General features: G+C 44.5%; 4 protein-coding genes and 1 long non-coding RNA gene across 8 annotated transcripts; 4 read left to right on the top strand and 1 right to left on the bottom strand.

The window, feature by feature from the left end:
- Positions 1-1,295: 1,295 nt before the first annotated feature.
- il11a (interleukin 11a) lies at positions 1,296-7,357 on the top strand. Its single transcript, XM_030103204.1, has 5 exons — positions 1,296-1,715; positions 2,463-2,620; positions 5,278-5,373; positions 5,508-5,669; positions 5,809-7,357. The coding sequence occupies exons 1-5, from the start codon at positions 1,709-1,711 to the stop codon at positions 5,986-5,988; spliced, it is 603 nt and encodes a 200-aa protein (XP_029959064.1). The 5' UTR covers positions 1,296-1,708; the 3' UTR covers positions 5,989-7,357.
- Positions 7,358-8,143: 786 nt separating this feature from the next.
- On the top strand, positions 8,144-17,841 carry znf628 (zinc finger protein 628). Of its 2 annotated transcripts, none has more exons than XM_030103063.1 (9): positions 8,144-8,264; positions 8,794-9,318; positions 10,260-10,332; positions 10,428-11,366; positions 13,621-13,791; positions 13,917-14,250; positions 14,507-14,661; positions 15,107-15,349; positions 15,471-17,841. In XM_030103063.1, the coding sequence occupies exons 2-9, from the start codon at positions 8,933-8,935 to the stop codon at positions 17,511-17,513; spliced, it is 4,344 nt and encodes a 1,447-aa protein (XP_029958923.1). In that variant the 5' UTR covers positions 8,144-8,264; positions 8,794-8,932; the 3' UTR covers positions 17,514-17,841. The 2 variants fall into 2 exon arrangements, with proteins under 2 accessions (XP_029958923.1, XP_029958922.1); XM_030103062.1 differs by having other exon boundaries at positions 8,771-9,318.
- A 137-nt stretch (positions 17,842-17,978) lies between these two features.
- nat14 (N-acetyltransferase 14 (GCN5-related, putative)) lies at positions 17,979-20,988 on the top strand. Of its 3 annotated transcripts, none has more exons than XM_030103188.1 (4): positions 17,979-18,104; positions 19,599-19,732; positions 19,852-20,157; positions 20,250-20,988. In XM_030103188.1, exons 2-4 carry the CDS (start codon positions 19,652-19,654, stop codon positions 20,691-20,693), a joined length of 831 nt encoding a protein of 276 aa, XP_029959048.1. In that variant the 5' UTR covers positions 17,979-18,104; positions 19,599-19,651; the 3' UTR covers positions 20,694-20,988. The 3 variants fall into 3 exon arrangements, with proteins under 3 accessions (XP_029959048.1, XP_029959047.1, XP_029959046.1); XM_030103187.1 differs by lacking the exon at positions 17,979-18,104 and adding an exon at positions 18,451-18,570; XM_030103186.1 differs by lacking the exon at positions 17,979-18,104 and adding an exon at positions 18,457-18,583.
- A 2,916-nt stretch (positions 20,989-23,904) lies between these two features.
- Positions 23,905-26,122, top strand: aicda (activation-induced cytidine deaminase). Its single transcript, XM_030103202.1, has 5 exons — positions 23,905-24,055; positions 24,708-24,873; positions 25,224-25,506; positions 25,687-25,802; positions 25,890-26,122. Exons 1-5 carry the CDS (start codon positions 24,036-24,038, stop codon positions 25,938-25,940), a joined length of 636 nt encoding a protein of 211 aa, XP_029959062.1. The 5' UTR covers positions 23,905-24,035; the 3' UTR covers positions 25,941-26,122.
- On the bottom strand, positions 24,785-25,756 carry LOC115397054 (uncharacterized). The gene is made up of 3 exons (XR_003932424.1): positions 25,595-25,756; positions 25,313-25,463; positions 24,785-24,911 (listed from the first exon to the last, which is right to left on the bottom strand). It is a non-coding gene; the product is annotated as an uncharacterized LOC115397054 (long non-coding RNA).
- Positions 26,123-26,490: the final 368 nt, after the last annotated feature.

The raw sequence follows: 26,490 nt of genomic DNA, 5'->3' as shown, positions 1-26,490 counted from the left end.
TATCCCACCACGCCGGCTGGAAACTAATTTTTTTGCCCTTTGCAACAGAAGTTCATGCTTTTCTGCACCTGACTGTTTCCAAGCAGCCTGGCTCTTGCACGTGTGAGTCTGTGTAAAAGAGCGACAAACACTGTAGCCTGCGCGCACGACATACAAGGAAGTGTGTTTCTGAAATGATTTATTTTGGCATGTTTCGGTTTTATAAGATTGGTGTGTTTTTTTTGCGTGAGACACAGTGCACCCATGTACCGGTTGTGTTGACCCCGCCAACCCTTAATGTCCTATGTGTGTGTGTGTGTGTGTGTGTGTGTGTGTGTGTGTGTGTGTGTGTGTGTGTGTGTGTGCGCTCTCTCACTGTTTCTATGCAACACTTTCAGAGGCCCCTTCTGGTCTGGACAACACCTCTCCCTTGCTCCTATCCGTCTCTCACTCCTCACTCTTTCCTTCACCCTGGAGAGGGAGAGGAGAAGTTAAAAAAAAAAAAAAAAAAAGGAGAAGGAGGTGTTGGGGGGGGCAGTGGAAATAACAGGCTGCTGTCTCAGGAGGGGCTCCGAAAAAAGAGCAAGGGGTGAGAAAAGGAGGGAGAGAAATTTGGGAGAGAGACAAGGTGTTTGCTGAGCATTTGAGTTACATTAGAGGGAAACCTGACATGTGGAGCTCAAAACACAAGCATTTGCTGAGATAGCTCGCTCCTTAAATGCAACACAAAGCAGCTGCAAGCCCCACAAGAAAAGAGAGGGCAGGTAAAACAAGTGGTTTGGAAGACACATGGTTACACGAGATGTGCTGATACAAATGAAAACAATGGGCTTTTTTAAATGTCTGCAGTGATAGGGAGACGGGGGAAGAGATTTGGAGATGGGGAGATAGAAAGAGGCAGATGGGACCGATTGGCGCAGGTAGCGGGATGCGACGGAGGAAGTGCTGGAGATAGCGGCAGGACGGGACGAGAGAAAGTGATAGAGGAGAGAAAAAAAACAACGGAACATTTTTTTTTTTTTTTAAGTTTCGCAAAGGGAGACAGGCAACAGGAGGGGAGGAGGAAAGAGAGGCAGGGAGAGAGAGGCAGGGAGAGGGAGAGGAAGGGAGAGAGAGAGAGGCAGGGAGCGAGAGAGAGAGAGAGAGAGAGAGAGAGAGAGAGAGAGAGAGAGAGAGAGAGAGAGAGAGAGAGAGAGAGAGAGAGCGTGTGTCTGTGTGTTTTTATGAATGAAGTGAGTCACTGCCGATGTGTCATAGGCCCGACGTCTTTATAAAGGAAGTTTTAAACAAGCCTAAACACTTCACTGCGCGCAAAAATTGGACTTACCACACTCGCATCCCTCTCTCTGCATTTCTGTTGCCTCTCTCTCTCTCTCTCCAAACTGTTCAAGTGCCTCTCTGCCTTCAGCGCTCTATAAAGACTGCAGGGGCTCCTCTCAAACTTTACCAAAGACAGAAAGTTTGACGACATTGACTTTTTTCCTTGTATTTTCTGACTTTGTGAGTGAGAGCTGCACTCATCCCTCCGCTGCTCTCTCATTCATCCTGACCTGACAACTTTCCTCCTCACTCTGACTGAAGAGCGCGACGAAGAAGAAGAAGAAGAAGAAACCGGAGCACGTGACAATTTCCGGAATTCAATTTATTTATTAATTTCATATTTATTTATTTATTTATTTATTTTTTCCGCCTTTTGCCTGCTGGTTTTTACCTGCCACTTGGAGCCAATATGAAATGTAAGTCATTTTATGACCGCAGGTAATTTTGATTTATGATTTTTTTTTTTTTTTTTGCTGTAATACTAACATGTGCATATTCTTTTTTTATTTATTTATTTTTATTTTTTTTAATATAAGTTACTTTAACGTTTAACGACTATTTACTTCCCGAGCTGTATTTTGAATGAATAGATTGGAATATAACAGTTTCCCTCAGGGTGAAGCACTGTTCCAGTTGCACTTGGACCGGGAGCTCAGATGCTCCTGCAGTGTTATTTTGGCTGTAATTCTTGTGGTTCACCTGTAATTATCAAGCATTCATCATTTCAACACCACTGTGGTTCCCTTTTAATACTTAGTCTACCTTGTATTTGAACTTGAAAGGAAAAAGAATGAATGAGCTTACTGTTACAGAGTTCACTTGGCTTGGTCTATATAATTTATACCACCAAGTCACGTACCTATCGAGTTGCAGGTGTGACAATCAGCAGCATTCATCGCCTTGCTTATGGTATAGAAGTGATGGTGATATTCTGTGTCAAAGCCCGGCTTTTAATGATTTAATGATTTGCCATTCAGCCTGTGAAAACATGACTCTTGACTGTGAGGCTCTTGAGGATTCCTCTGCCAAGTCTGGAGCCATTGTTTATATTATGGTGCGATATCTTCCCTCGGAGCTGACAGTCGTGGCCTGAGGCCATTATCATTATAGCGAGATGACAGCGCCTCTCCACTAATTGCTTCCGCTCGGTTCATCCCCTGCAGTGCTGCTGGACTCCTCCTCGTCGCTCCTCTTCTCGCTGCTATTGGCCCAGCTGCAGGTCTTCACGTCTGCCTCCCCGGTGCCACAGCGGAGGCCCACTGACATGGATAAACTGTCCAATCAAACCAAAAACCTCATGAAGCTCACGCAAGAACTGTTGGTAAGTGGCCATGTCGTCACCATCATTACCAATTAGCCATTGATTGGAGGAGAGGCTGATGAGACCCTGAACATCCTCCACTAATTGAATTGTTAGTATTAGAGTGGAAGAGGATGCCGGCCTTTGCAGCAGATATTGATCTTTGACTTTTAGTTCAGGTAGCCTCACAATTTAACTTCTTCATTCTGTGCTGCTGAAATACCACCATTTGGCTGCACTATGTATTGTCAGGGCTCTCAAGGCTTTGTTTAAGCTGCTTTGGTGACTGAAGGTTGGCCAGGGTCCATATGCATTCTTAGAACAGGGCAGCAAACGCCTCCGGGGAGATTTGACAGAGTGATCTCACTTTTAATCCACACCGAAATACACAAGGGGAAGGATGTCTGACTCAGCAACCTCCTGATGTGCCTTGTCACCTTGCTGGTGGAGGTTGTAGATGTTTCCTGGTCAGTAAAATTGCAATGGGTGTCAATGAAGGTACAATAAAATAATAAATAATAATGCAATCCGTGGTTGAGTTGCCAAACATGCCACCTTTGAAATGACAGCAAAGTATATCAAATCTCTGTTTACATAGAAACATGTTTATGTTCTGCGGCCAGACGGTGGAAATGTGTTGAGTGAGCTGGAGCACGTGAACAACATGCTCAACATCTCCCTTAATATTCTATTTTGTTGACTGTCAAGTGGGTAGGAAAATCAGATTTGGCCAAGATATGGGTCCAGCTTGAGATTATACATCAACACTGTGTTTTAACAGGTGAAAAGAAAGTGGGATCATATCTCTGGATCTTTGGTCACACATGACTGAGGTTCTATTTCTGCATCATGCAAATCCTTGAACTCTTTTGTTCATCGGATAAAATCAAAAATAGCCACATACTCTCTCTAGTCTTGGTTAGGAGATAGTGTTCAAAGGTTTGTGTCTGTGTGTGTGTGTGTGTGTGTGTGTGTGTGTGTGTGTGTGTGTGTGTGTGTGTGTGTGTGTGTGTGTGTGTGCATTGCTTCATAACAATGTTAGAGGCTGCTGTGTAGTGGTAATATAACCTGGAAACCAGATGTGAACGAGCCACGATTATCAAAGGGCGTTGGAAACAGTGTTCAGAATCATGGAAGATTTATTTTTGTTTTTTTCCCCCCTTTTTGTGAGGAATTCCACTAAAAAGAGGAAAGATAAATAGAATGGGAATCCGTGGAAAGTCCTTGTGAACAGGCAATGAAATTGAAGCTTTACAGAGAAATGTCTGCCTGTGACTTCCAGCGTGACCATTTATATGCGTGAGTCCATGTGCGTTTGCATGGGTGCAGTTTTGGCAACCATTGTACATGTTCATGCATTTATACGCATGCGTTTTCATGGTGTTGTGTGAGTCTGTGCATTGACAGTTCTGTAAATAGCCATGGTGGTATAAGTGAGGTGTTTAGTGTTTTGCTTTTGGTCGCCACAGCAAAGTGACTTGATAAAAATCAGAAAGATTTATCACATTGAAGTATTTGCATTCAGGAAGAAAATGGCTCAATGCGAACTTCTGTCGAGTGAGGTCATGGTCTGCAATGGAGAGAGCACGAAAAAGGAGGATAAGAGGGAGAATTAAAGGCTGACAAAGATGGAGCAAAAACCACAAGAGATGAAGAGATCAGAGAGCAAACTAGATGACAAGCTAGCGGTATATGTGTGTGCATGCATGCACAAGTGCATGTGATGTTGCATGTGCTTGTGCACCTGGTATGAGACAGGAGGGTGGAGTGGGGGGGGGGGGGGGGCAAGAGGAGAGGCGATGGGGAGGTAGCAAAGGCTAGAGGGGGACAAAAGCACAGGAGACAAAACATTGGGTGATAAACATAAGTGAGCTCTTATGAAAGGCAGATGGAGAGACATCAGAAACAATACAGTACATTCAGCTCTAAAAACATCAACACAAACAACTGGAGACAAACAACACCGTGAGGAAAAAACAGCAGAACAGGTTAAGGAAGCTTAAGCACGGTCCCCCTGTTTATACAGAAATCTGTCAGCATTCATCATCCTGTTGTTGCCTATGTTCCTCTGCTGATTGGAAATGACGCATGCCACATCAGTCGCCTACATTTGATGTCACTGATTACTAACTTGGGCCCACATCTTTATTACTAAATTGCATTATGGGTAGGCACATCTGCACCTATCAAATAGAGTGCCACAAACCTGCAGTCAGGTTATTTATCCCCCTCTGCTGGTCATAGTGAGCACTGCAAGTTCAGAATGGACGAAGTTTATAGCACAACTCTAGCTGGGCAGCAGCACTGCGTCATTCTGCCTTTTTATAGCCGTGACCCTGGAGTTTCCCCACAGCCCTGTGTTGTCTGTCCCACTTGGAGCTTTCTTAGTCACTGCATATGTTGTTATCCTCACTCCCAGCAGAAAACATCCTGTGGGTTCAGGTCATTTGCTCTTATTGTTGACATTCGGGGAGGCTGAATTTGGGTGAACTCACACTGACCCAATCCACCACACTCCCCTCAGTAAGAGCTACTGTCTCTAAGCAGAGAAAACAGTCATCCAATCAAGGTGCTACAGTAATACTTTCCTCGTGTTGCCGTGACTTGTCTTGGGATGAGTAAAATTGCACTGATGCAAATTACTAACGGGGTGTTCCTCGCCTTGTTTTTTCTTTCAGAGGGAGCATGCATTTGACTCAGACGTGGAGCCCCACAGGTTCAGATCCCTGCCAGAAATGAGCAACAGATCAGCCAATGATCTCAGCAATCTTGAGGTAATGCTCCGATAAACTATTTGTGTGTAATGTTCATGCACGTGAAAGGAGACAGAAAGGGCGGCCTGTTTGTACCCGTTATGTGTTGCCACACCCATGCAAAAGTCTCAAAAGTATGTCTGTGTTGTTTCCAGCTGAAGCCCACACTCACTCAGCTCCACGCCGACCTGAAGCTGTATGAGCACCACTTTGAGTGGCTGAACAGGGTCTCAAAGAAGCACCATCACCCCGCGGTGCCCAAGCTGGTGGAGATGATCAAAGAAATGAAGTCTCTCATCACTCTGCTGCATCGTCAGGTAATAAACTCTCCATCTAATGCCAGTTTTTTAATTTTAAAACTAACCCTTAGCTTTCTGATATCAATTTATATGCTTGCCTGCAGTACATGACTTTATTTTTTCTGACATGTTTGTCTGCTGACCTTCTCCTCCACAGATGCTGAGAGTTGAAGCACCAAGGCTGACTCCTGCCACCCCCTCCCTCCCCCCTCACCTCCCGTACCAGTTTGATGTACTGCAGTCAAGTCACGAGCTCCTTCAACATTTCAAGCTCTTCTGTGATTGGGCATATAGAGCATTCATCAGCCTCAAGCCCAAAGCCTCCGCAGTACAATGATGATCCATAACCTGAATGGCTTCGGAGCCAGTGAGGACGCATGGAGGTCCACCTGGGTGGAAACAGGACCATGTCAGTGTGCACTGTAAAGAAGAGCGTCCCTCAAGACGCCTGCCTGTCAGCCAATGACATTTGTTGAAGAATGTGTCTTTCCATCAGAGCCAATGGGGATGCACTATACTGCAGCCAGTTACTGCCATCGGAATACCTGCCAGTTTCACTCCAGTGATCATGTCATGATTATCCAAACTCTCTCCTACAGGCCTTGTTCATGACCATGTTATTTATGTATTTATTTATTTATTGACTGTTAGTAATTTATTTATTTTATTTATTTGAAGTTGTAAAATGTCACTATCACCTTTATTTTTTGCCCACGTCTATGTATAATTTTTTCCTCTTGTGTCTCACTGATCATAAAAAAAAGAAAAAGAAAAACACACAGTAGCACTTCCTAAACCTACAGCTCTGATAATGACTTCTGTTTGATAGAATTTACTTTATAATTGTGTATTTCTCCAGCCAAGATCTCTTTCAGTAGATGTAGCACAGACTTGGGACAGCCAAGTTTTTTTTTTCATTATATTTAACACAGTGCCCTGAAGATATAGATGTTGATATTATTTTTGACAGCTGAAAACATGCCACGTATTCATGTTAACATTTCAATCGATTACTAAATACATTGAATTCATCCGTAAATGTCAGGACAGTAACCAAAGAGGACTGAATACTTTCTTTTGTACCACAGGTAGTTTCTGTTTTCATTGCCTGTTTCCCATGTTCTGCTTGAGGAGGCATATTTAACATTGTGGTGGAGTTGTATGAATGTGCCCTGTTGCTGAGCACTGATGGTCCTGATTAGATTCTTTGCACAAACTTGTTAGGATTAGCATCTTGGAAGAGTGAGATGGCTGATTTTGAACCTTTGCTTTGGGGTAAAGAGTTTGTTGTTTTTAGTTAAACACCCAAAGCCTTAAAATACTATGTATTGTGACACTATGTATGTTCTGTACAGGTGTACATAAATGTACAAGAATGTAAAATGTTGTATACAGTGGCTTTTGTGTATTTATGTTGTTTCTACAATATAATGTAGATTACCTTTCCAATTGTATCACTATAATTTCTATTCATTCCTATTCTAGTATGTGTCACAGTATTGATTATTTATTTAAGTATCTTGGTGGAACTATTTATTTTTGTGCTGCAGTGGAGCAAGACTCCAATCTTTTTCTACTTTTTTACAGTTTTTATTCTTATTCATTATTATTATAATAGCATCATGTTTAAATTATTGTTGAAATATCAAGATTCCTTTTCCTCACACTGATTGGCCTCAATGTGAAATATGTGCCTTAGTGGAATAAATACAAAGAATATGAAAACCGCATTTGTGTATGTTTTAAATATTGTGGCATACCTATCATTCAATTGTTTTGATGTTCTCTTTATCAAGTTGTGATCAGTTATGATTTAAAAAAGAAAAGAAAAAGAGAGATACAGGTCATAAAAGTACATCAGAAGTTGAAGAATGGACTCACTGTCAGAATCTGGTTTGGCTTCATTCCTCATTGATTTAACTCTGTAGAAGATAGCACAAACATTTTGATGTCGAACTTCAGTTAAGAAGCTTTTTTTTATTAAATAAATGTGCACTCATTTCCCTGTCACTATATAAAATCCTATGACAACTGAGAGATGAAGAAGGGTCAGCCATTAAAAAAAAACATTTTTTTTATATAAATGCGTAGTACAAAAACATACTGATTTTTTATTTTGTTTTTAACCCTGTTGAAAAAGGACATAAAACAGTTCAACGTTCAATCTACAGGCATGTAGTTTGCTGTTACATAAACCTGAGCTTGTTTCTGGGCCGGGAGACACTACACTACCCACAAATCTGTGGGCCAGTGGATAAAATGAATAAATACATTTCTTGAGTACAACTTCAATCGTCAATCTCAAAATTTTCCACTACAGACACATAAGTGTTATAAACATTACGCAAAATTTTAATGCCATATTTATCACTGATATGGTGCGTTATAAAAATGTCAATCTGTCTGTTGCAGCTCTCGGCCAATGGGAGCCGCGCATCTATTGTACCCAGGAGCCAATCAGCGTCGCGCTTCTTGGGAGGCGGCATCGGGTGGAGAGCTGCTGTTAGTTTGCGCTGTGTTTATTGTTAAGGTTGTGTGGATTAGCACTGCGGTACCCAGTTTCTTTTCATAATATCAAAACTGTCACCCCGTAAGATGATTTAAAGATGTGTGGTGAGTACTGCTCCGGCCCTCTCCGACCATTATCGAGCAGTCTCGCGGCGCTATTCCGCATTGAAGACAGCACGATTAGCTTATAAAGCAGGCCACAAACTGCTTGTGTTGATACTGTAAAATGCTGTGTTTGTGTGTGTTGTCTACTGACTCGCAGCAATATTCTGTCACACTGTAATGTATTGTAATGTGCAACTTAGCTGTGGCGCCTGTGAGTGTCACTGTGTGTGTGCGCGGCGCGCGCGCGTGTTGGTGTGTGTGTGTGGGTGTGTGTTGCTTGCAAGCACCGCACTGCGGGGACGGACAGAAACCCAAACTGTCTCCAGTTTGAAGTGAAGACAGCAGGGAGGGGAGGACCTGCTCACACACACCGGGCGGAGGAGGAGGAGGAGGAGGAGGGAGGGGCGGAGGGGATTTAAAGGGGGCATTCTTGACCAGGAGTTGACAAGTTCTAACACTGTTTGTTTCCACTTTGTGCCACACCTGCTCTAATCACCTTTTGACAGCTGGCGTTTCCACTGGCTGACAGGGAAGGAATTCATCAAGGCCACACAAGAAAGTATGAATGAAGGGAGGCTCAAAGACAAGTCATGATACCGCACCGAAACTGATCCACGCCTGCGTCCAAGGAAAGCGCTCGGTTGCCTTCAGTCCAGGTTGATCTGGTTATGGCGAACTCGGTGGCCCTGGTGGTCCAAGCGGAACTCCTACCGCCTCAGTCCACTGCCTCCCTTTCCCCTTTCCCATCCCTCCTGGGGTCTGGAGAGGATGGAGAAGATGACGCGGAAAGAGGGGAGCTGGTGGAGGGAGGCAAGCAGGTAGTTGAGGGTGGAGATGAGGTGGTCCTGGATATGGTGGCGTCCTCCGTGGCGGGCCCGGCACAGCCGCCCGAGCAGACGGATCATCCGTTCCAGTGTCTGGACTGCGGCAAGAGCTTCAGGTGGTCGTCCAGACTGACCCACCACCAGCGGAGCCACAACAATGAGAGACCCTACCGCTGCAACCAGTGCCCCAAGGCCTTCAAGGGCTCCTCTGCTCTACTATACCACCAACGGTACTCACAAAGATTCTGGTTGTTTTGAAAAAGTCGAGAATGTTTTACATTAAATTTACACATCACTGTACACAACAGTTATAAATAACTCATGAACTCTCACCACGGTTCATGCACTGCTCACACCAAACCTGTATGAATATTGGACTCAGTCATTCTCATCATCATCCTATTGGACACATCCATTGATATTTTGTTCAAAAGGTAGCATGCATAAAACAAGAAAAAAGCACCATTGGGAATATACCTTAGCAGTAGTATTTTTTTTGTGCTATCTTTGTGGCACCTATTTATAAATCATTATACAGTTATTTCTGTATTTTTTTAAATATAATTTCAAATTGATCAAAAATTCTAGGTTTATTTAGTTTCCTGTGTCAGTTTCTTAAACTGCAATTTGTTTTTCCTTCACATCCCCTACCCCGTTGATTCTGAATGTCTGGAATCCACGAGTATATCATATCATATTATATTATTCTGTAATTCTGTATTTTACTAAATCTGTTCATAGCATATTGAAACTTTAGTTTCATTTAGCTGTTTTAAGTAACATTTTTAATGTGTTTTCTTCAAAACTGGCCAGGATATCAGACAAAGCCGTCAAAACTTATCTGCCATTATGCAAATGAATCCAAAAGAAAGTGAGCACTGTGCAGGAAAAAATTAGTGCTGATAGCCATACTATTGTGCTCTAGTGTAGCTCCCTTCTATTTTTTTAATCTGATCAAATCCAGAAAAAAATTAAGTGAATAAAATTACAGTGGGGAATTCTTTACACTTATGTCCAAAAACTGAGGTATAGCAACGTGATGCAAAAGAATCTTGTTTTCATAATAATAAAAAAAATTCAAATAATAATATATCAAAAAAGTATTAATGATATTTAATACATAAATATAAGAATTCTTCTGTTCCTTTGAATAGTCGCTTTTATTTTGCAGGTCTCACTCAGGGGAGAAGCCCTATAAATGTCAGGACTGTGGAAAAGCTTTCAAACGCTCATCTCTGCTCCAGGTGAGCTCTTAAAACGCCTTACGCTCTAAACAAAGTTTCTGTGTGGAAAACCGCTGTCAAATGAGACTGAATCAAATGCCTGTGTATTTCCCCAGGTCCACCAGAGTGTCCACACTGGGGTGCGCACCTTCCTGTGCCCCTACTGCCCCCTCACCTTTAAATGGAGCTCTCACTACCAGTACCACCTGCGCCAGCACACTGGAGAGTGCCCGTACCCGTGCGACACTTGCCCCAAAGCCTTCAAGAACTCCAGCAGCCTGCGGCGACACAAGAATGTCCATTTAGGCCTGAAGCCTTACACCTGCTCAGTGTGTAACAAGTCCTTCACTCAGTCCACCAACCTGAGGCAGCACATGCGGATACATACAGGCGAGAGGCCTTACATCTGCGGGGAGTGTGGACGCAGCTTCACGCATTCGTCGAACCTGGCCCTGCACAAGAACTCTCACTCCAACCTCAGTGTGGCAGGGAAGGAGGGGAAGAGGGGGGACGACGGGGGGAAGAGGAATGAGGTAGTGGAGGTGGTGGTCGGGGCAGAGGAAGTGACATCGTCCATGTTGACAGACATGGTGGGTTTTGTGAGCCAGGAAGGAACTGATGGAGTCGGGGTGGGGATGGAAGAAGTATTCCTGTCAACCACCTCGTCTGGCCAGAATCCAACCCTTCTCCCCCAGCTCACCCTCACATCCTCCGGGGAGGACGTGTGCAGGTCCAGGGCCATCGGGACTGAAGTTCACCTGAGCACAGACACCGGCGCCAGCGTGCTGCTGTACAGCTGCGGAAGCTGTAGCCATACTTTTGGCACCCGGACTGAGCTGGAGGAGCACCAGGCCATCCACATGGTTCCAGAGGAGCATGGGGCCAGCGGGGAGGCAGGGCACGCGTCGGGAATGGAGGTTGGGGATGGGCTGGTCGGCGCCGGACACCTCCTTGCTGACTTTGAGGAAGTCGTTGAAACTACCACCGTGGCTGAAAGCGGACACTCTACAGAAGTGCTCCTTGGATTAGCAGGGGCAACAGATGGCAGCAATACAGTAAGTAATACAGTCAGATATGTTCGATTCCTCCATCCATCTGCTGTACTGTCCAACTTATGGTCGCTACAACCAGTATGACATGAACATTGAATTTTCCTACTTCCTTCTTCCAATTTCTTTGGTTAATTCAGAAGGGAGTGCTTCTGGGCCTATCTAATACCTCTTTCCCACTGACACTCGCGGGTCGGGTCGACCCGCTAACAATTGGCAATCGACTCCTTTTCTACTGCCTACAGACCCGGGTCTAATCGCCTGCAGGCGAGCTGCGTGGTTGCGTTTTCCCGCATTGATAATGTCCCACGTTGATTCAGCGCAACAGAGCACAGCGAGGTAAACAATGCAGAGGAGCACAGTCCCCGTTACCGGTCGACGAATCTCCTCTTCTGCGCGGATCAAGAGAAGCTCTCTGATCTCGCTGTCTTAATGCTGGGTCGTCTTGACGAAAGATATCTCACGCTGTGTCCAAAAGCAACAACAAGCGTGCTAACGCAGGCATGCTACATCGGCGTCATCACGTAAATTACCGCGTCGACCCGGGTCTGCCTTTTCCCACTGAAGCCGATTGGAGGGGAGCCGATTAAACCCCGGGTCGTTTGCAGGGTTGATCAACCCGGGTCGAAACGTCGATTAAACCCTTTCCCACTGCCATGAGGAGCGGATTATTAGCGGGTTTAAATGGGTTTTTTGGCCAGTGGGAAAGGGGTACATGGCGGTGTTTGCGATGTAATGTTGGAATATCACAAAGTACTGTCTGGTGTCACGGCTGCAACATGGGACCGGCAGATGTTTCACATTGCTCGTGTTTCGGTAGACTCGCCGAGTGGTGGAAGATTCCTACTCTTGCAGACGACTTGGGAACTGTTGACACAACAATGTGAAAACAGTGGATACTTTGGCTAACCATTAACAATAGTGTTGAGTCTGAAAATCTGAAAATGCATATTTAAAAAAAAAAAAGCACCTAATATTGCAACACTCTCAAAGTGACCTATTAAAAATTCACTTTTCTTGTACACGTGCCGACCGTGTGCATTACAGTTGCAGTTAATAATTTTTCTGCACGTGCATGAATAGCTCTACAGCAACAACACGACGGATTCCTGGGTAATGTTGGTACTGCCAGTTCTTTTGAATTCTGCCCTGCCTCTCCAATCATTAACAACGTCATGGTCTGGATCAGCAGAGACACTTTTTTTTTTTTTTTCAAATCCACCAGATTTTGATTGAGCCCTTTCCACTATTTTATGGACGACGGCTAAAAGGCTCTTGAGCATTTCCAATGGACGTTTTTAAATGTATTGTGTACTTACATCCACATTTGATTCCTCGATCAAAACACACCACCAACCAGTGATTCAGCACACACACCACAGCATTTTCAACTTTTCTCGCGTTACTGTCTGTGATCATTGTTGTCAAAAAGTTTCCGTCTGGACAGGTAATTTCTCTGAAATGAAAGTGGCAAAACAATAACATTTCCAGGTAATGATTCTTGTGTAATAAGGACTTTAGTTTCCGTGTGCATGACAGTAAAGTGACACCTTGAATTTGCTGTTTATTAAATAAACAGTGACTCTGTGGCAACTTGCCTGTTTGATGTGAATGAAAGATTACGATATTGTGCCATTCAAGACTAAGTAGTTCAGAAATAACAATATTAAAATCAACAATGTCACAGAAAAAATTATATCAATGCCACTTTCATAAACCAAACTCCGGAAGATCCACATTTGAATCTTGCCATTAACTCTTTTTGCAGGCATTTAATACTCAGAGGAAAGAGTTCGATAAACAGCTCATGTGACCTTTGACTCCCGATATACTGAATGCTTGTGTATTCCATTGATTGCATAACATGCAGTATAATGCACATGTAGTGTGAGTCAGTCAGGGAATTCAAATGGAAAAACAAATCCTAACTGGCTCTGAATTGTTTATAATTTTAATTATAGACCGACATATTTTGTTGGTCAGTTCTGACAGATGTTTCTGCCTCTGTGTAAGTGGAGGATAATGTTAGTCTGAGGAATGGCCTCTACTGGTAATCCCCAGAGGGAAACAAAAATAATTCACTCTGGCAATGATCACTTGATTTGTGTATATCTGCTCTGTGTGATGTGTCGTGGACCAAAAATATCATGATACTGGCACTTCATTTGGTTTACAGTTGTTATAAAACAGTCAGGTGAATGAGTTCAGTTTGAAGATGTACATTTTATGTTAAGCGTTGCTTTCTTTGGCTTGTCCGCAGAATGTCAGCACCACCCAGGCCCAGTTTGACCTGTTGCAGAGCTTCACTGAAGTGACTCAGAGCTCAGAGACCATTCAGCCGGAGGCCAGAACCACATGGGCAGGGCTGTCATGTGGCTACTGCAATAAGACCTTCAAGACCAGTGGAGGCCTCAATAGACATGTGTCACTGGTGAGAGAGAAAATTCAACTTTTCTACTTCCAGTGCATTACATCACCGTAAAGAAATGCAAATTGGGTAACAGAACGGACATTTATTTGTTTTGAAAACGAACGCCGTTTCCTGTGTCTCTGCAGATGCACTCGCTTTCATCGCAGTCCCGCTCCCAGTTCAGCTGCTCTGCCTGCGACCGCTCATTCCCTCTGCTCTCCTCACTCCTCACGCACCAACACTCTCACACTCCTGAGCAGCGTCTCCTAGCAGAGGCGGAGGCCGAGATAGTGTGTCCTCCATCCCTCTCCCTGTCTCTCCCCCTGCCCTCCTCCCCGAGCCAGGCAGACAAGCAGCAGGACGGGCAGAGGGAGATCCATGTCGACATCATTACTGTTGGCGAGGAGCACGAGGAGCAGCCGGCCAAGCCGACCAAAGCCCAGAAAAAGACGGGATCCCTCAAGAGCACTCCTGCTGGAGGTATGGAGGTTTCCAGAAAGATCCCATGCATGTTGCATGCTAACGTGACAGTGTGATCGGTTTTTCTTTAATAACTGAATGTGAAAGAGATGTAGTCCACACTCTCTTCTGTTGTGTTCTGTTCTGCACTTATACTATACCTGATGTATTGAACATCAGAGTAGTTGTCATAATGCAATTCAGTGTAAGAAAATAAATTATTCTGCCTTTGAAATACATTTTTTCTTTTCATAAATTGCCTTTCACACATTTCCAGAGAGGCCGTACCGCTGCTCAGAGTGCGGAAAAGCTTTCAAAGGTTCTTCGGGGTTAAAATACCACATGAGAGATCACACTGGAGAACGACCGTACCGCTGCACCGAGTGTGGCAAGAGCTTCAAAAGATCGTCTCTGCTTTCTATCCATCAGAGGGTAAGACTGCGTTTTTCCTCAAACAAGACTGAATTGTAGGTTTAATGCCCAAATGAGAAGATCAGTCACTGCTTCAGTTTACGAATCTTTTTCTTTAGTTTTCACTTTTTTACATCAGACAATTCAGAAAACACAAAAGATCCTCTGCACCACATGAGAAAATACTCTGCAAGCCCAAAACTGTCAACAAAAAACATATGACATGATATGCATTAGTTGCACAACTATCGTTACTGTAATTTGATGTTTGTGAGTTAAGTCATTCTTCCAAGAATATTTAAAAGTTCTCCCTCTGAAAAAAGAAATGAAATAAAACACAGTTATAACAACAAAGAGTAAGGTAGGCACCAGCAACATACATTATTTGATATTAGGTCAAAACCTAAAATAATTTTGCCATAAAATGTGAAGTAACAGTGTTTTGGTTGTTTGCTCTCTTCCTCAGGTGCATACAGGTGTCAGAGCATTCCAGTGTCCACACTGCCCTCTCACTTTTAAATGGAGCTCTCACTACCAGTACCACTTGCGTCAGCACACAGGTGAGAGGCCATATGTGTGCAAAGAGTGCGGCAAGTCGTTCAAGAACACCAGCTGCCTCCGTCGTCACAGTCAGATGCACTCTGGACTGCGGCCTCATATCTGCACCATCTGCTCCAAGTCTTTCTCCCAGACATCAAATCTTAAGCAGGTCAGTCTACCGAACCCGCAACGGGGGAACTCATGGAGATCCTTATTCATTTATTTCTAAAATATCAACTTCAGCTATTTTTTTATTTTTCTCACCTTTGTTGTCGTTTCTCTTTGAGCAGCATGAACGTACACATTCTGGCGAGAGACCTTTCCAGTGCACCCACTGCAGCAAGAGTTTTACGCACTCCTCCAACCTTCAGCTTCACCTGCGCACACACTCGACACGCAAAGACTACAAATGCCCCTATTGCTCCAAGGAGTTTGTCATGCACTCTTACTTGCAGAGGCACATTCGCACCCACGGCAGTGGCGTTTCTCTACCCTGCCCTGACGGCGGAGGCAAAGACGGCGTGGCCGTGAAAGCTAACGTTGGAGGAGTGACGACCACCACAACTCTGCTCAACCCCATCACTTTGGAAGCCTCAGGAAACAACGGCAGCCTGATTGTTTCCCAACCAGCACTTAATATTCCCCCAAACTCCTCCCAGAACTACTTCATGATTCAGACTGCCAGCGGCCTACAGCTCATCCCTTTGTCATCCCCTACGCCAGCTCCTCCACCCCCTCCGCCGCCGCCGCCACCTCTGTCCCAGCCCCAGAACTTTCTCCTCCTGCAGTGCCCCTCCAACAACGGCAGCCAGTCCAGCTTAATCCTCGTCCCCACAGCAAATAACCCTCCTCCGGCTCCGGAGCCCCAGTCCCTCCCTGTGCTTCAGACTATCCAAGGGTTCCAGCCGGTCCTAAACCAAACACAGACTCAGATAGCTCAGTTTCCAAATGTATCGCAGCAACAGCAGCCAACCCGGATCATCATCACTAACAACAACAACAATTCAAACGCTCCCGTTGCCACACCACCACATAATCTTTCAGCCAACTCCCTCTTGACCAAGCCCATATTAGGGAAGAGCACACGGACAGCACGGGGCAGACGGGGTCGCAAACCCAAAGTCACTCTCCAGAAATCTCCAACAGCTCCCGTCAGTCAGACTGTAGGTGGAGCTGTTCCAGAAACGAGCTGCAGCGTGACTAGTGGCTCCCTGACGGTTACTGCTGCCAGCGCTACCACAACGGCAACGACTCCTGCGTCCATTGTTTCCAGCTGCCCTTTGACAACATCTTGCAGCACCGCCTCGACCCTTTCATCTTCCTCCACTGTTGCCCCCACAGTGGACCACTCAGGACCCCCAACGCCTGTTACCATGGTGACACCAGCAACCACAGTAGCCACAGGATCGAATCCTGCTACTCCGGAAAGAAACCCTCAAACCACCGAGGAGCAAATGAGGACAGGGGAAGGAATGACTGGGAAACAGTTTGTGTTATGTTTTGATGATGAAGGACAGACAAAGGAGGGGATGAATATCGAGCAGGGCGGGGAGTCATATGTGTTGCAGTTTGAAGGGAATGCATCTGGGGAGACAGCTGATGGAGGGCTGGGCGGAGAGGGAAAGTCGCTTGTGCTGCAGTTCAAGACAGATGGGCAAGGTGAGGGAGAAAAGGGGGGAGATGGGGAAGGGGTGATGTCTCTGCTGCATGAATGGGGGAGAGAAAAGCAGGGTGAGACACAGGCTGGAGGGGAGGGCAGCCAAGGAGAGTCGTATGTGCTTCACTTCCACACTGAAACACAGGAAAGTGGTCCATCCGGTTCTACCTTCAGCCAAGGACAAGACAGCGGTCTGCAGCTCTCCTGCACACCTACCCAAACGCTAGTGCCGCTCGATGGGCAGGAGGTGGTGTTTGAACTTGGGGGTGAGGCCAAGATGGAACAGGAAAGTGCTGAAGGTATGCAGATGATAGCCCTGATAGAGGGTGAAGGGGGAATGATGGAAGAACAAGGGGCAGGTTGCAATGCTGTGAGTGACACAGTCACCGAAGGTGGCGGCAGCATGGAAGGCATATTTCAGCTGGAAAACGGTGATGAAATTGTCATTATCGAGGTCAGCACTAGCAGCTTAAGAGAAGAGCGAATGGAGAGAGGAGGAGACGGAGAAGTCCCACAGAGCAGTGTGGTGAAATATCAAAGTGTACCAGCAGAAGCCAATGAAAAATCTGTAAAAGAACACAACCCTACGGACAGTACAGAGGTACAAACATCGGCTGAGGACACTCTAAGAAACGGAACGATATCAAACTCTAAGGAGTTGCAGTTCTCAAAGTGAGAACGTCGTACAGACAGGAGACGTTCGTATGAATGAATACCTCACTACTTGAGGGCTGTTTGTTAGCACTTTAGTCAGTCAGGTTCTCCTGAACCAGGGAGAGAGCATGTATTTAGAGGAGTACTGTGTTGCAATGCCATGGTGCCACTTACTAGAAATGTTATACATTTAACTAGGCTGTACATGGACCTCAGAATATTCATATTAGTTTGAATGATACTGTCATTGGCAGTTTGTTTATTAAGTAAATATATGGTTTTGTGAATAAATATTGTAAATGGTCTACTTTCTTCATAATATTAGTAAATAGTAATTAATAATTAATAAATCTCTTAATAACTTTGATCATTGGTCTTTATTTTCTAATACATTCACGTTAATGATCAATTACCACTCATGTACTGGGGGGGATTTTCTGTTTGTAACTGGCATGTTCGCCTTATTTCTACAGTCCATAGATGCACATGAGACTAACCGATGGATGTGAGAACATGAGTCTGTTTCTGTGTGTTTGGTGTGCAGGATGGATGGATGGAGCATATCTTTCCTCAGACGATCTCTCAAAGTGATTCACACTCACACTCGCTGCAGGTGATTTCCAAGATATGATAATAATGTTAATAATTCATAAAAAACTAATTATCTTGTTCGTAAACTCATTTCTCACAATACTGAAATGTAGTTCTTATTCATGTTCTCATGTGAAACGTGATGCGTGTTTTTTTATTATTATTTTCATTTCATCTTTATTAATATACTGTACAATCAGGTCACCGCACGTAGAAAGCGCTCCTTTACGTTGCGTCTGCTATTCACGCGACGTTTACGCAGTGCGGACTTTCCCTACGCAAATGGCGTAAACTGACATTCGAGACGTGTTTCTGGGACGAGGTTACAGAGTACGCCGGATTTGAGAATTCCATTTCTTTCGCTCAGAGTCAGCTTGTATTCCTTCACTCAAAACGTGCCAAACGGCACACGGGGTTCGACCGGAGACGCAGAGTAACGTGTTTTATTTGTCGTATTTCTGCTCGAACCGAGCCGCACTGTGCAGAAGGTAAGCGGAGCTGGGGGCTGACAGTCGGACTGGGTGGGTTTATGTCTGCCTGGACACCGCAGCACGCAGAAAAATAACCATATAAGGATTCGAACCAGGTTTATGCCTTTGATCATCGATATTAAACGCGATTCTTGAGCCATTCGTGATGTGACAGCGCAGAATAACGGGTACACACATGCAACAAATCCACCTAATCCCCATCTGTCTCTTTTGTTTGGAGCCGGCGTGGGTGTGTTGTTACCCTGCTGGCTCGTTGGAAACCAGACCTAATGCATAATGTGAACGCTGCTGTGCATAACTCTGAAACACAAAAAGTGTGTCATGGTGAGGGCAACACAATTCACTTCTCCAAACAAGTGCAATTAGGAATAGATCACAAATCAGAATCACTTTATTAGGGAGGGGGCAGAGTTTGTCTGGTCTGTGGTCTATACGTTGAGATTTTAAGAATCTGTGTCCTTTCTGGAGGCAGGGAAGTTAACGCCTGTGACTTTGCACACTCACTACAGCTTTCTTCCGTTATTATCTGAAACAGTCATGTCTTTCATCGAAATCAGCAAAGAATGTATTGCAGCGGATCCTACAGTGCAGTGTTTAGAGTATTTGAATCTTCTTTCAAAGTTTAGGAGAGAAACAGCTGACATTCTTCCGTTTTAGTGGTTTGACTCTGCCACCCTCACCACCTGCTGCAGGTCCTTCATGTTCTCTTTTGTATAGCTGGAGCAGCAGTAGGTCAGAAGGATCTTTATGTCCGACTGATAGAAAGCAGTCAGCACAGAAGAAAGAGGTGGGCTTGCTTCAGCTTAAATACCTGTACAGGTGAAGACAGCAGAGATGAGGACACCAAGAGTAATTTGAAGCTCTTCGCCCACTCCTCATCATCACTGCACAGTATATTGTGATGGCAGTGTATTGAGTGTGCTTCCATCTTCTGAAGGTTACTGTCAGTTCCATGTTTTTTGGTGGTGTTGGCGTCCAGGGCATTGTAAGGATTGATAGGATTTTCTCCTGCTTCCACCAAACAGTAAGTCGTGGATGCTGGAGTAGAGACAGCGGTTGCTGAGCTCAGAGCCTGATCATGGTGAAGCTGGAGCTGGACCAGGTGGTGATAAGGAGGATGAAGGAGGAAGACATTGAGGTGGTCAAAGCCCTTATTAAGGTAGGTTCATCATACTCATATAAAGCTTCAGTCAAGTTTAGCATTATCCATTTGAGTCCTGTGCATCCTATGCGTGTGGATGCTGTATAGATTTTGAACTTGGTTTCATCTCTTTCCAGGAGGGCTGCGAGGGCACAGAAAACCGTCTCATCCTCCACATCCTCACTCGTCCCTTCTGCCTTTTCATCCTGGCTGTCTTCTCCTCAGTACTGCGCTGCCTTGTCCACTCCTTCGTCCTCGCCCTCGCTATCCCCGTTTTCCTCCTCATCGTCTTCCTCAAGATCACCATGCCACGGTCGACCGGGGTCTTGGGTAGCAGCAAACCGTACTGGGACTATGTGGGTAGCAGCTACAAAGGCAAGCAGGATGAGACTCTGCAGAATCTCTACTGCAGGATCAGCGGAAAGACTCCGGTGACCAAAAAGGTTTGCTGCAAATTATTAGAATCTTGAACTATTTTTTATTCAACTAAAGTGAATGATTGTTGCAGTCTTGTAATGCTTATTCTCTACTTCAGCCAAGGCGGAGAATTGGAGCTAAAGACAGAGACAAAGACATGTCGGCAGAAAAGATCACCCCCGAACGGGAGCAGGCGGCGGGCCACGTCTGGCTGGGAGACTGCGAAGGGGAGGTCCTGGGCTGCATCTTCCGGGAGAGCGAGACGCGACCCGGGGTCAGGAGAATCTGCAGGGTGGTGACGAGCTGCTGGTACCGCCGGGAGGGCCTCGGTCGGCTGCTTGTGCAGAGTCTGGAGCAGAGAGAAAGAGAGACTGGAGCTCACAGAGTGTATGCACACGTGCCATACCCCTCCAAGTTGGGGGAAGCCTTCTTTAAAAAACTGGGCTACCTGCAGCTGGGAGAGGAGAATAATGAAGAGGACAGTGATGAGATTAACCTAGAGACTCCAGAAAGAGGATTTTTGGGATACCCGCTCACCAAGGTGTTTTACAAAGACTTGTGACTGAGTGATCAGAGTGGTCATGTGCGTTTAAAAAGTAAGACCGTAGCTGCAAACTGGATCACTGCTGAGGCTCATAATGTCATTGCTGCAGCTAGATTGTTTTATTTTTTGTTTAATTCATAATTTATGAAGTCTTTGTGTTATTTATTCAAGTATTTATTTTGGTTTTGTGTTGCCATTACTGCTGTTACGTCATTCATTTTTTATCATCTAACTGTTTTTCACATTTCACATTCATTGTTTAATAATCTCAAACAACTATCAATTTCTGATGAAGTAAAATATTTATACAGTGTTCAATGTCTTTCCTCAACTATATCTTTTTTTGACGCCATTAAGTATATGTGTGCGTGTGTGTGTATGTGTGTATTTGCACGTGCCAGAGTGTGTGTGGGAGAGAGAGAATGCAGTTTGTGTGTTTGTGAAACCATGCAGATGTGTCAGAGCTGGTGCACTTACAGTATGGGAAGTGTGTGTGGTCTACATGAAACTAATCTGTCTGCACACCTTCACACAGAGTTAGTGAGTCTATGAGTCTGCAAAAAAAAAACAATATGAAAAGCCTCATCGCTTCGATTCCTGTTAATCTTTGTTAAGCATTGGTGATCCACAGCACATTAACTATTCTTCTTTGCATGATACTGAAAAGTTTTCCGGCTCCCTTGATGAGTTGTTTTTTTTAAGCATATTATTGGTTGCAGCCATCTAATGCAAGGAAGTGTGCTTCACACAGTAAGCAACTTCACAGTATTACTTTAAATGTTAATATGTGTAAGAATGTAGATTGATTTGTGTTGTAACGGTTGCTGTCTCAAAATCCCAAGGTACAGACTTGAGTAACAGTTACTCATATTAAAATCCGTTTTCATTTTTTGAGTGTGGTTTGCAGGTAAATGGCAGTGTCTGTGACTAAGTGAGAGGAAACGTTCACAGCCGGCTGCCTGAGGCTAACCTGAATATGGTTAGGAGTCTTCGTGCTTGCATTCTGATTCGAGCCTATGGTAACCACAGATAATATCAGTATAGCATCGACCTGCCACAGAAAAACACCACAGGAAGTTTGTGCATTGCTAACGTGTGTGTTAAGGGGGCATATCTCAGCTGATGTGAAGACAAGGAGAGGTCTGTGCTGTACAGTAAAAATCATGCAAGCCAAGCAGTAGTGGAAAATCACTGTCCTTTTAATTAACTATGATGAAAAAGCTGAAACACCTAGTAACACAGCGGTGTTGTTACTTGCAGGAGTGAGTGTGTAGTCAGGCTATTTTGCCTCGTAAAAGCTGCGTTTTCTCTTGCGACACTTCTTGGTCATCATCAGGTTGTTTCCTCGCTTTCAAGCAGCAGCCACCTGTAAGCTGGGCTCCGACCCGCCTGATCTGATCTGAGCTATTATTGTTGTCAGGAAACAGATGTGCGTTCACACACTGGAAAGAAAGTCTGTTTGTGACTGTGGTCATATGCGTCTGCACGGTATGGCTGTGTATGAGGGTGTGTGTGTGTGTGTGTGTGTGTGTGTGTGCGTGCGTGCGTGCATGCGCACCCATGTGCAGGGTGTGGGCGGGTGGGTTTCGGAAAATATGACTTGGCGTTTCTTACACCCAGTCTCTGCCCCTGACTACGGGTTAAATGCACACGTCTGGCCATACTGTACTACGCCAGCACACACACACACACACACACGCTCACGGGTGCACGGTGGGGTTGGCTGTGCATGTGAACGTTCATGTGTGACTGTGAGATGACCTTGGTCAACTGTGGTCAAACCCAGAGAGCTGGGTGGGAAGTGGTTACATATAGTTTGGCATTTGCTCAGCCTCTTGAAGTCCAGAAAAGACACATGCACATGAGATCAAATGTGCAGAGACATTAGGCTTAGTGCACTGTCAGAGTAATGCAATATGAAGTGAGGTTGCTCAGAGCATGCAGACACTTTTGCACACATGAATCACTTTTGAATTTTGGGGCACCACAAAATCATCAGATAAATTAGATAAATTAGTTCCAGATGATGTATAACATATAGACTGTGTTAATGACATGCTCATACAGATGGCTAGGGCACACACACACACACACACACACACACACACACACACACACACACACACACACACACACATCCACACACACGCGCACATACAGATGAGCTCCAAAAACAGTCACCCTGGGAAACGGTGAATTCCCCAAACCGCAGAGTGCATGAGAGGGTGAGGGGAGGCATGGGAAAGCAGGATGCCTGCCTGCACAGCCACTGAGTGAGCAGACCGGGCCGCGCTGAAACAGACGGCGCAGAGGAAAGACGAGAGCAAAATAATACACATCCTGATTTGAGACAGAAGGCGTGACGGCATGTGATTGTTCAAAGGGCTTATGAGTGAGATTTATCCACAAACTATGGTCGGTCAGCTGGCCGGCGAGTCCAGCAGACACATTTGGTGAAGGAGGTGGGTTAAAACCCTGCTCCCGGCCTGACACATTTTGGGAAAACCCAGATCAGAGGACAAAGTAAGTGTCCGGGGCGCCGAGGTCTGGGAACGCCGAGCACGCCACCAAATACTGGGGCTCCTGAGAAGGTGGGGCATTAGCTGATTGGAAAATTCACATGGAGAGAAGGGCCGGCGGTGAGGCCGCCGTACATCAAGGTGAGAATGTACCTTGAAGTTCTTCTCAATGATCTGGAAAAACCAAAGGGACTGGGTGGGTCTTAAAAGTTTGGAAAGTTCCAGCTTGTTGGTGCTGTTTACTGCCGTCCGCATAAAAACTCCAAAGGTTACAAATCACGTCAAACACTCCTCTCGCGTGTGGTCACACAGACTATTTAGCAAAATCTGTGCTGTGTAGTGTGTCACCTCAAGAAAATTCCTTTATTGCATTCTACCAAAAACACTGCCTTCATTTCGATCATTGTATGCAGAAATGTCACATCTTTCTAAATCCACAGAAACCATGAAACATTTAAAAGGAAAACATTTGGACAATGACTAATCCATTTTTAGGTTTTAGCTGTTTTGCCTGAAGACAGTACCATCTCTTCTGCATCACGCCTCTCTGAGCTGACTTTGAAAAATGTCTCCGTCCAACCAGAATCAGGCTTTGTTGTATACAGGATGTTTATGTTTAGAGGTATATGTTTTTCAGTTCCCTTTCCATACCTCCCCCCTCCTGCCCGCCACCCACACACACACACACACACACACACACATACACACACACACACACACACACACACACACACACACACACACACACACACACACACACACACACTTTCACTCTTTCTCATTTACCCCCATTTATTAAACCCACGCTCGACGAGTGACTAAGCGAAGTGTGTCTTTTGAAATGATTGCCAAGCTTGACAGGTGAGCGAAACAAACTCATTTACTCCGTGAAGGTTGCGTTTTCCATTTTCCACATTGCATTTGTAAACAAAAAAACATTTCTGTTGTTTTTATTTTACGCTTTAACTGCACTCTGCTACGAGAGATGCATCAGCGGAAATGAGCGCCGATAATTACGACTTGATTCTCCTGCATACTACCGAGGTTTCAGTATTATTAGCTGATGAAAAACTGTCTTGCTTTCACTAAAAGTTGTGAAACCGAGAGAGAGTGAAAACATTAGTGGATGCTTGTTATCTTCTGACTGTCCATCATGGTTGGTTAACCACGGCTCTCAAATGCATTTTTTCCCTTATTAACAGACGCAAATAAATGAGTGAGTCATCTGTCTAGAAATATGTTGGCATGAAAGGTTAATTCAGTTCTGCAAAATAAAAGGTTTACATACTTTTGTGCCAGAAAATTATTGTGCAGCAGTTATTTCTGGGACCACCTGAAAACAAACAACTTTTGGAATAGCTGTAAATGAAATGCAAAAAAAAATAGAGGAACTGTTCAGATGGAAAGTCATTCATACTTTTAAATGAGCTGAGCTCTGATGATTGATTTGTGGTTTTCTGTTCTGAACTCAACAAATTCAGCCAAGTCATTTTCATTCTTCCGTTTGTCCCAGTGTGCTTCTACCCAGAAAAAAGTTCATCTATCATTTCAAGAACGTGCGCTGGGCGAGGGGTCGACATGAGACCTACCTCTGCTTTGTGGTGAAGAGGCGAGTGGGCCCAGACTCTCTGTCCTTTGACTTCGGGCATCTCCGAAATCGCAATGGGTGCCATGTGGAGGTGAGTTGGAAGCAGTTGGGAGTGGCCATGGGAAGGGCCTTAAAATAAATGATACATGATTTATACTGTGCCTGTGAGAATTATTCGATCCTTCTGAAAGTTCTGACAAGAACTTAGAAAACAAAAGCAAACCGACAAAGCCTTGATCCATGTGCAACTTGACTAAAAGACTTTCTCATAACAAATTAAGGTGAAATTGCAATCTTCAAATATTTAGTCTCTGTAGAGGCATATATATCGTATAATATATTGGAAATGCTTTCATTTACAAAATCAACACAAGGCAGCAACTTTCAGGAAGAAAGATCCCGTTGTGCTGGCCTGTATTTAATCTGTTATTTTCTCTGTAGCTGCTGTTTCTGCGCCACCTGGAGGCTTTGTGCCCTGGTCTGTTGGGGGATGGAGGACCTGGAGAACGAAGGCTGAGCTACTCCATCACCTGGTTCTGCTCCTGGTCTCCTTGTGCCAACTGCTCTTTCAGACTGGTCCAGTTCCTCAACCGGACGCCCAACGTTCGACTCCGACTCTTTGTCTCCCGCCTGTACTTCTGCGACTTGGAGGACAGCCGTGAGAGAGAAGGTCTCCGAATGCTGAAAAAAGCCGGCGTGCATATCACGGTCATGAGTTACAAAGGTAGAGGATAAGTCAGTGTACATGTGGTTGAGATACAAAAACAAAGCAGATGTGTGTTTGTTGCTGAAGCCAGGAACTTATGACTTACTGTATGTTTTATTCCACCTCAAGAACCATTGTTTCCCTGTAGTCATCTGTCAAGATGTCAATGACAACGATTAGTTGGTCTTTCCTCTTCAGATTTTTTCTATTGCTGGCAAACCTTTGTGGCAAGTAATCAAAGCAGGTTTAAGCCATGGGACGAGCTGCAGCGGAACACTGTCCGCCTCACCAGGAAACTCAATCGCATCCTCCAGGTATATTTTCCCACATTATGTTTACAAGCTAATCCATCAAGTGTGTGTTTGAAATCCTGATCTTATGCTGTCCGTTTTCTTTACCAGCCCTGCGACACAGAAGATTTAAGAGATGCCTTCAAGCTTCTTGGACTGTGAGACACACTTGTAATTTAATTAGGTGTTACCAGATGAGATTAAAAATCTGAAAAGAAAAAAAAAGGAGAGATACTGTTTGTTGGTCTGTCACTACAATTATGAAACTGAGAATGACCAAAACTGAGAAAAACATTTTTTCATATTATGGCAAGGCTTTTAACTTCATGCAGCTTCTGCTTGCTTTTTTCTAGTGAAATATTGCTGCGTAAATAAAAAAGAAAAACACAAGAAAACACTGTTTGCATTTGTTTTTTGTTTGTTTGTTTTACGTATATATATATGAAAAGGTGAGCCTGCAAGTAGTTGGTATTATCATGTCAATCATTTTAGCAATCATTCAAGAAGAAAGTTAACGAGTAATGCAAGTGATGAAGGTTGTGGCTAGCCAATATAAACATACATGTCAATTTTCTCATACAGACGGATATTCCCAAGTGGATGTTCCTTGTTAGTTGATATAAACCATTAACATGATGCAAAGAGACACAAAACAGCCAGAAATCATATTCTTGTTTTCTCATTTCTTCCTTGTTCACGATGTACAAAACAG

Source organism: Salarias fasciatus, chromosome 11 (assembly GCF_902148845.1).
Source record: "Salarias fasciatus chromosome 11, fSalaFa1.1, whole genome shotgun sequence".
NCBI classification, from domain to species: Eukaryota; Metazoa; Chordata; class Actinopteri; order Blenniiformes; family Blenniidae; genus Salarias; species Salarias fasciatus.
The sequence above is the reverse complement of the archived record's forward strand: the minus strand, read 5'-3'. Positions and strand labels throughout refer to the sequence as shown.

Coding starts and splice junctions, on each gene's coding strand:
- il11a (XM_030103204.1), top strand. Junction 2,621..5,277: donor AGCTCACGCAAGAACTGTTG/GTAAGTGGCCAT, acceptor TTTTTCTTTCAG/AGGGAGCATGCATTTGACTC. Junction 5,670..5,808: donor TCACTCTGCTGCATCGTCAG/GTAATAAACTCT, acceptor TCTCCTCCACAG/ATGCTGAGAGTTGAAGCACC.
- znf628 (XM_030103063.1), top strand. CDS start 8,933: ATGGCGAACTCGGTGGCCCTGGTGGTCCAAGCGGAACTCCTACCGCCT. Junction 10,333..10,427: donor AACGCTCATCTCTGCTCCAG/GTGAGCTCTTAA, acceptor GTATTTCCCCAG/GTCCACCAGAGTGTCCACAC. Junction 13,792..13,916: donor TCAATAGACATGTGTCACTG/GTGAGAGAGAAA, acceptor GTGTCTCTGCAG/ATGCACTCGCTTTCATCGCA.
- aicda (XM_030103202.1), top strand. CDS start 24,036: ATGATTGCCAAGCTTGACAG. Junction 25,507..25,686: donor CACGGTCATGAGTTACAAAG/GTAGAGGATAAG, acceptor TTTCCTCTTCAG/ATTTTTTCTATTGCTGGCAA. Junction 25,803..25,889: donor AACTCAATCGCATCCTCCAG/GTATATTTTCCC, acceptor TTTCTTTACCAG/CCCTGCGACACAGAAGATTT.
- nat14 (XM_030103188.1), top strand. CDS start 19,652: ATGGTGAAGCTGGAGCTGGACCAGGTGGTGATAAGGAGGATGAAGGAG. Junction 19,733..19,851: donor TGGTCAAAGCCCTTATTAAG/GTAGGTTCATCA, acceptor ATCTCTTTCCAG/GAGGGCTGCGAGGGCACAGA. Junction 20,158..20,249: donor AGACTCCGGTGACCAAAAAG/GTTTGCTGCAAA, acceptor TCTCTACTTCAG/CCAAGGCGGAGAATTGGAGC.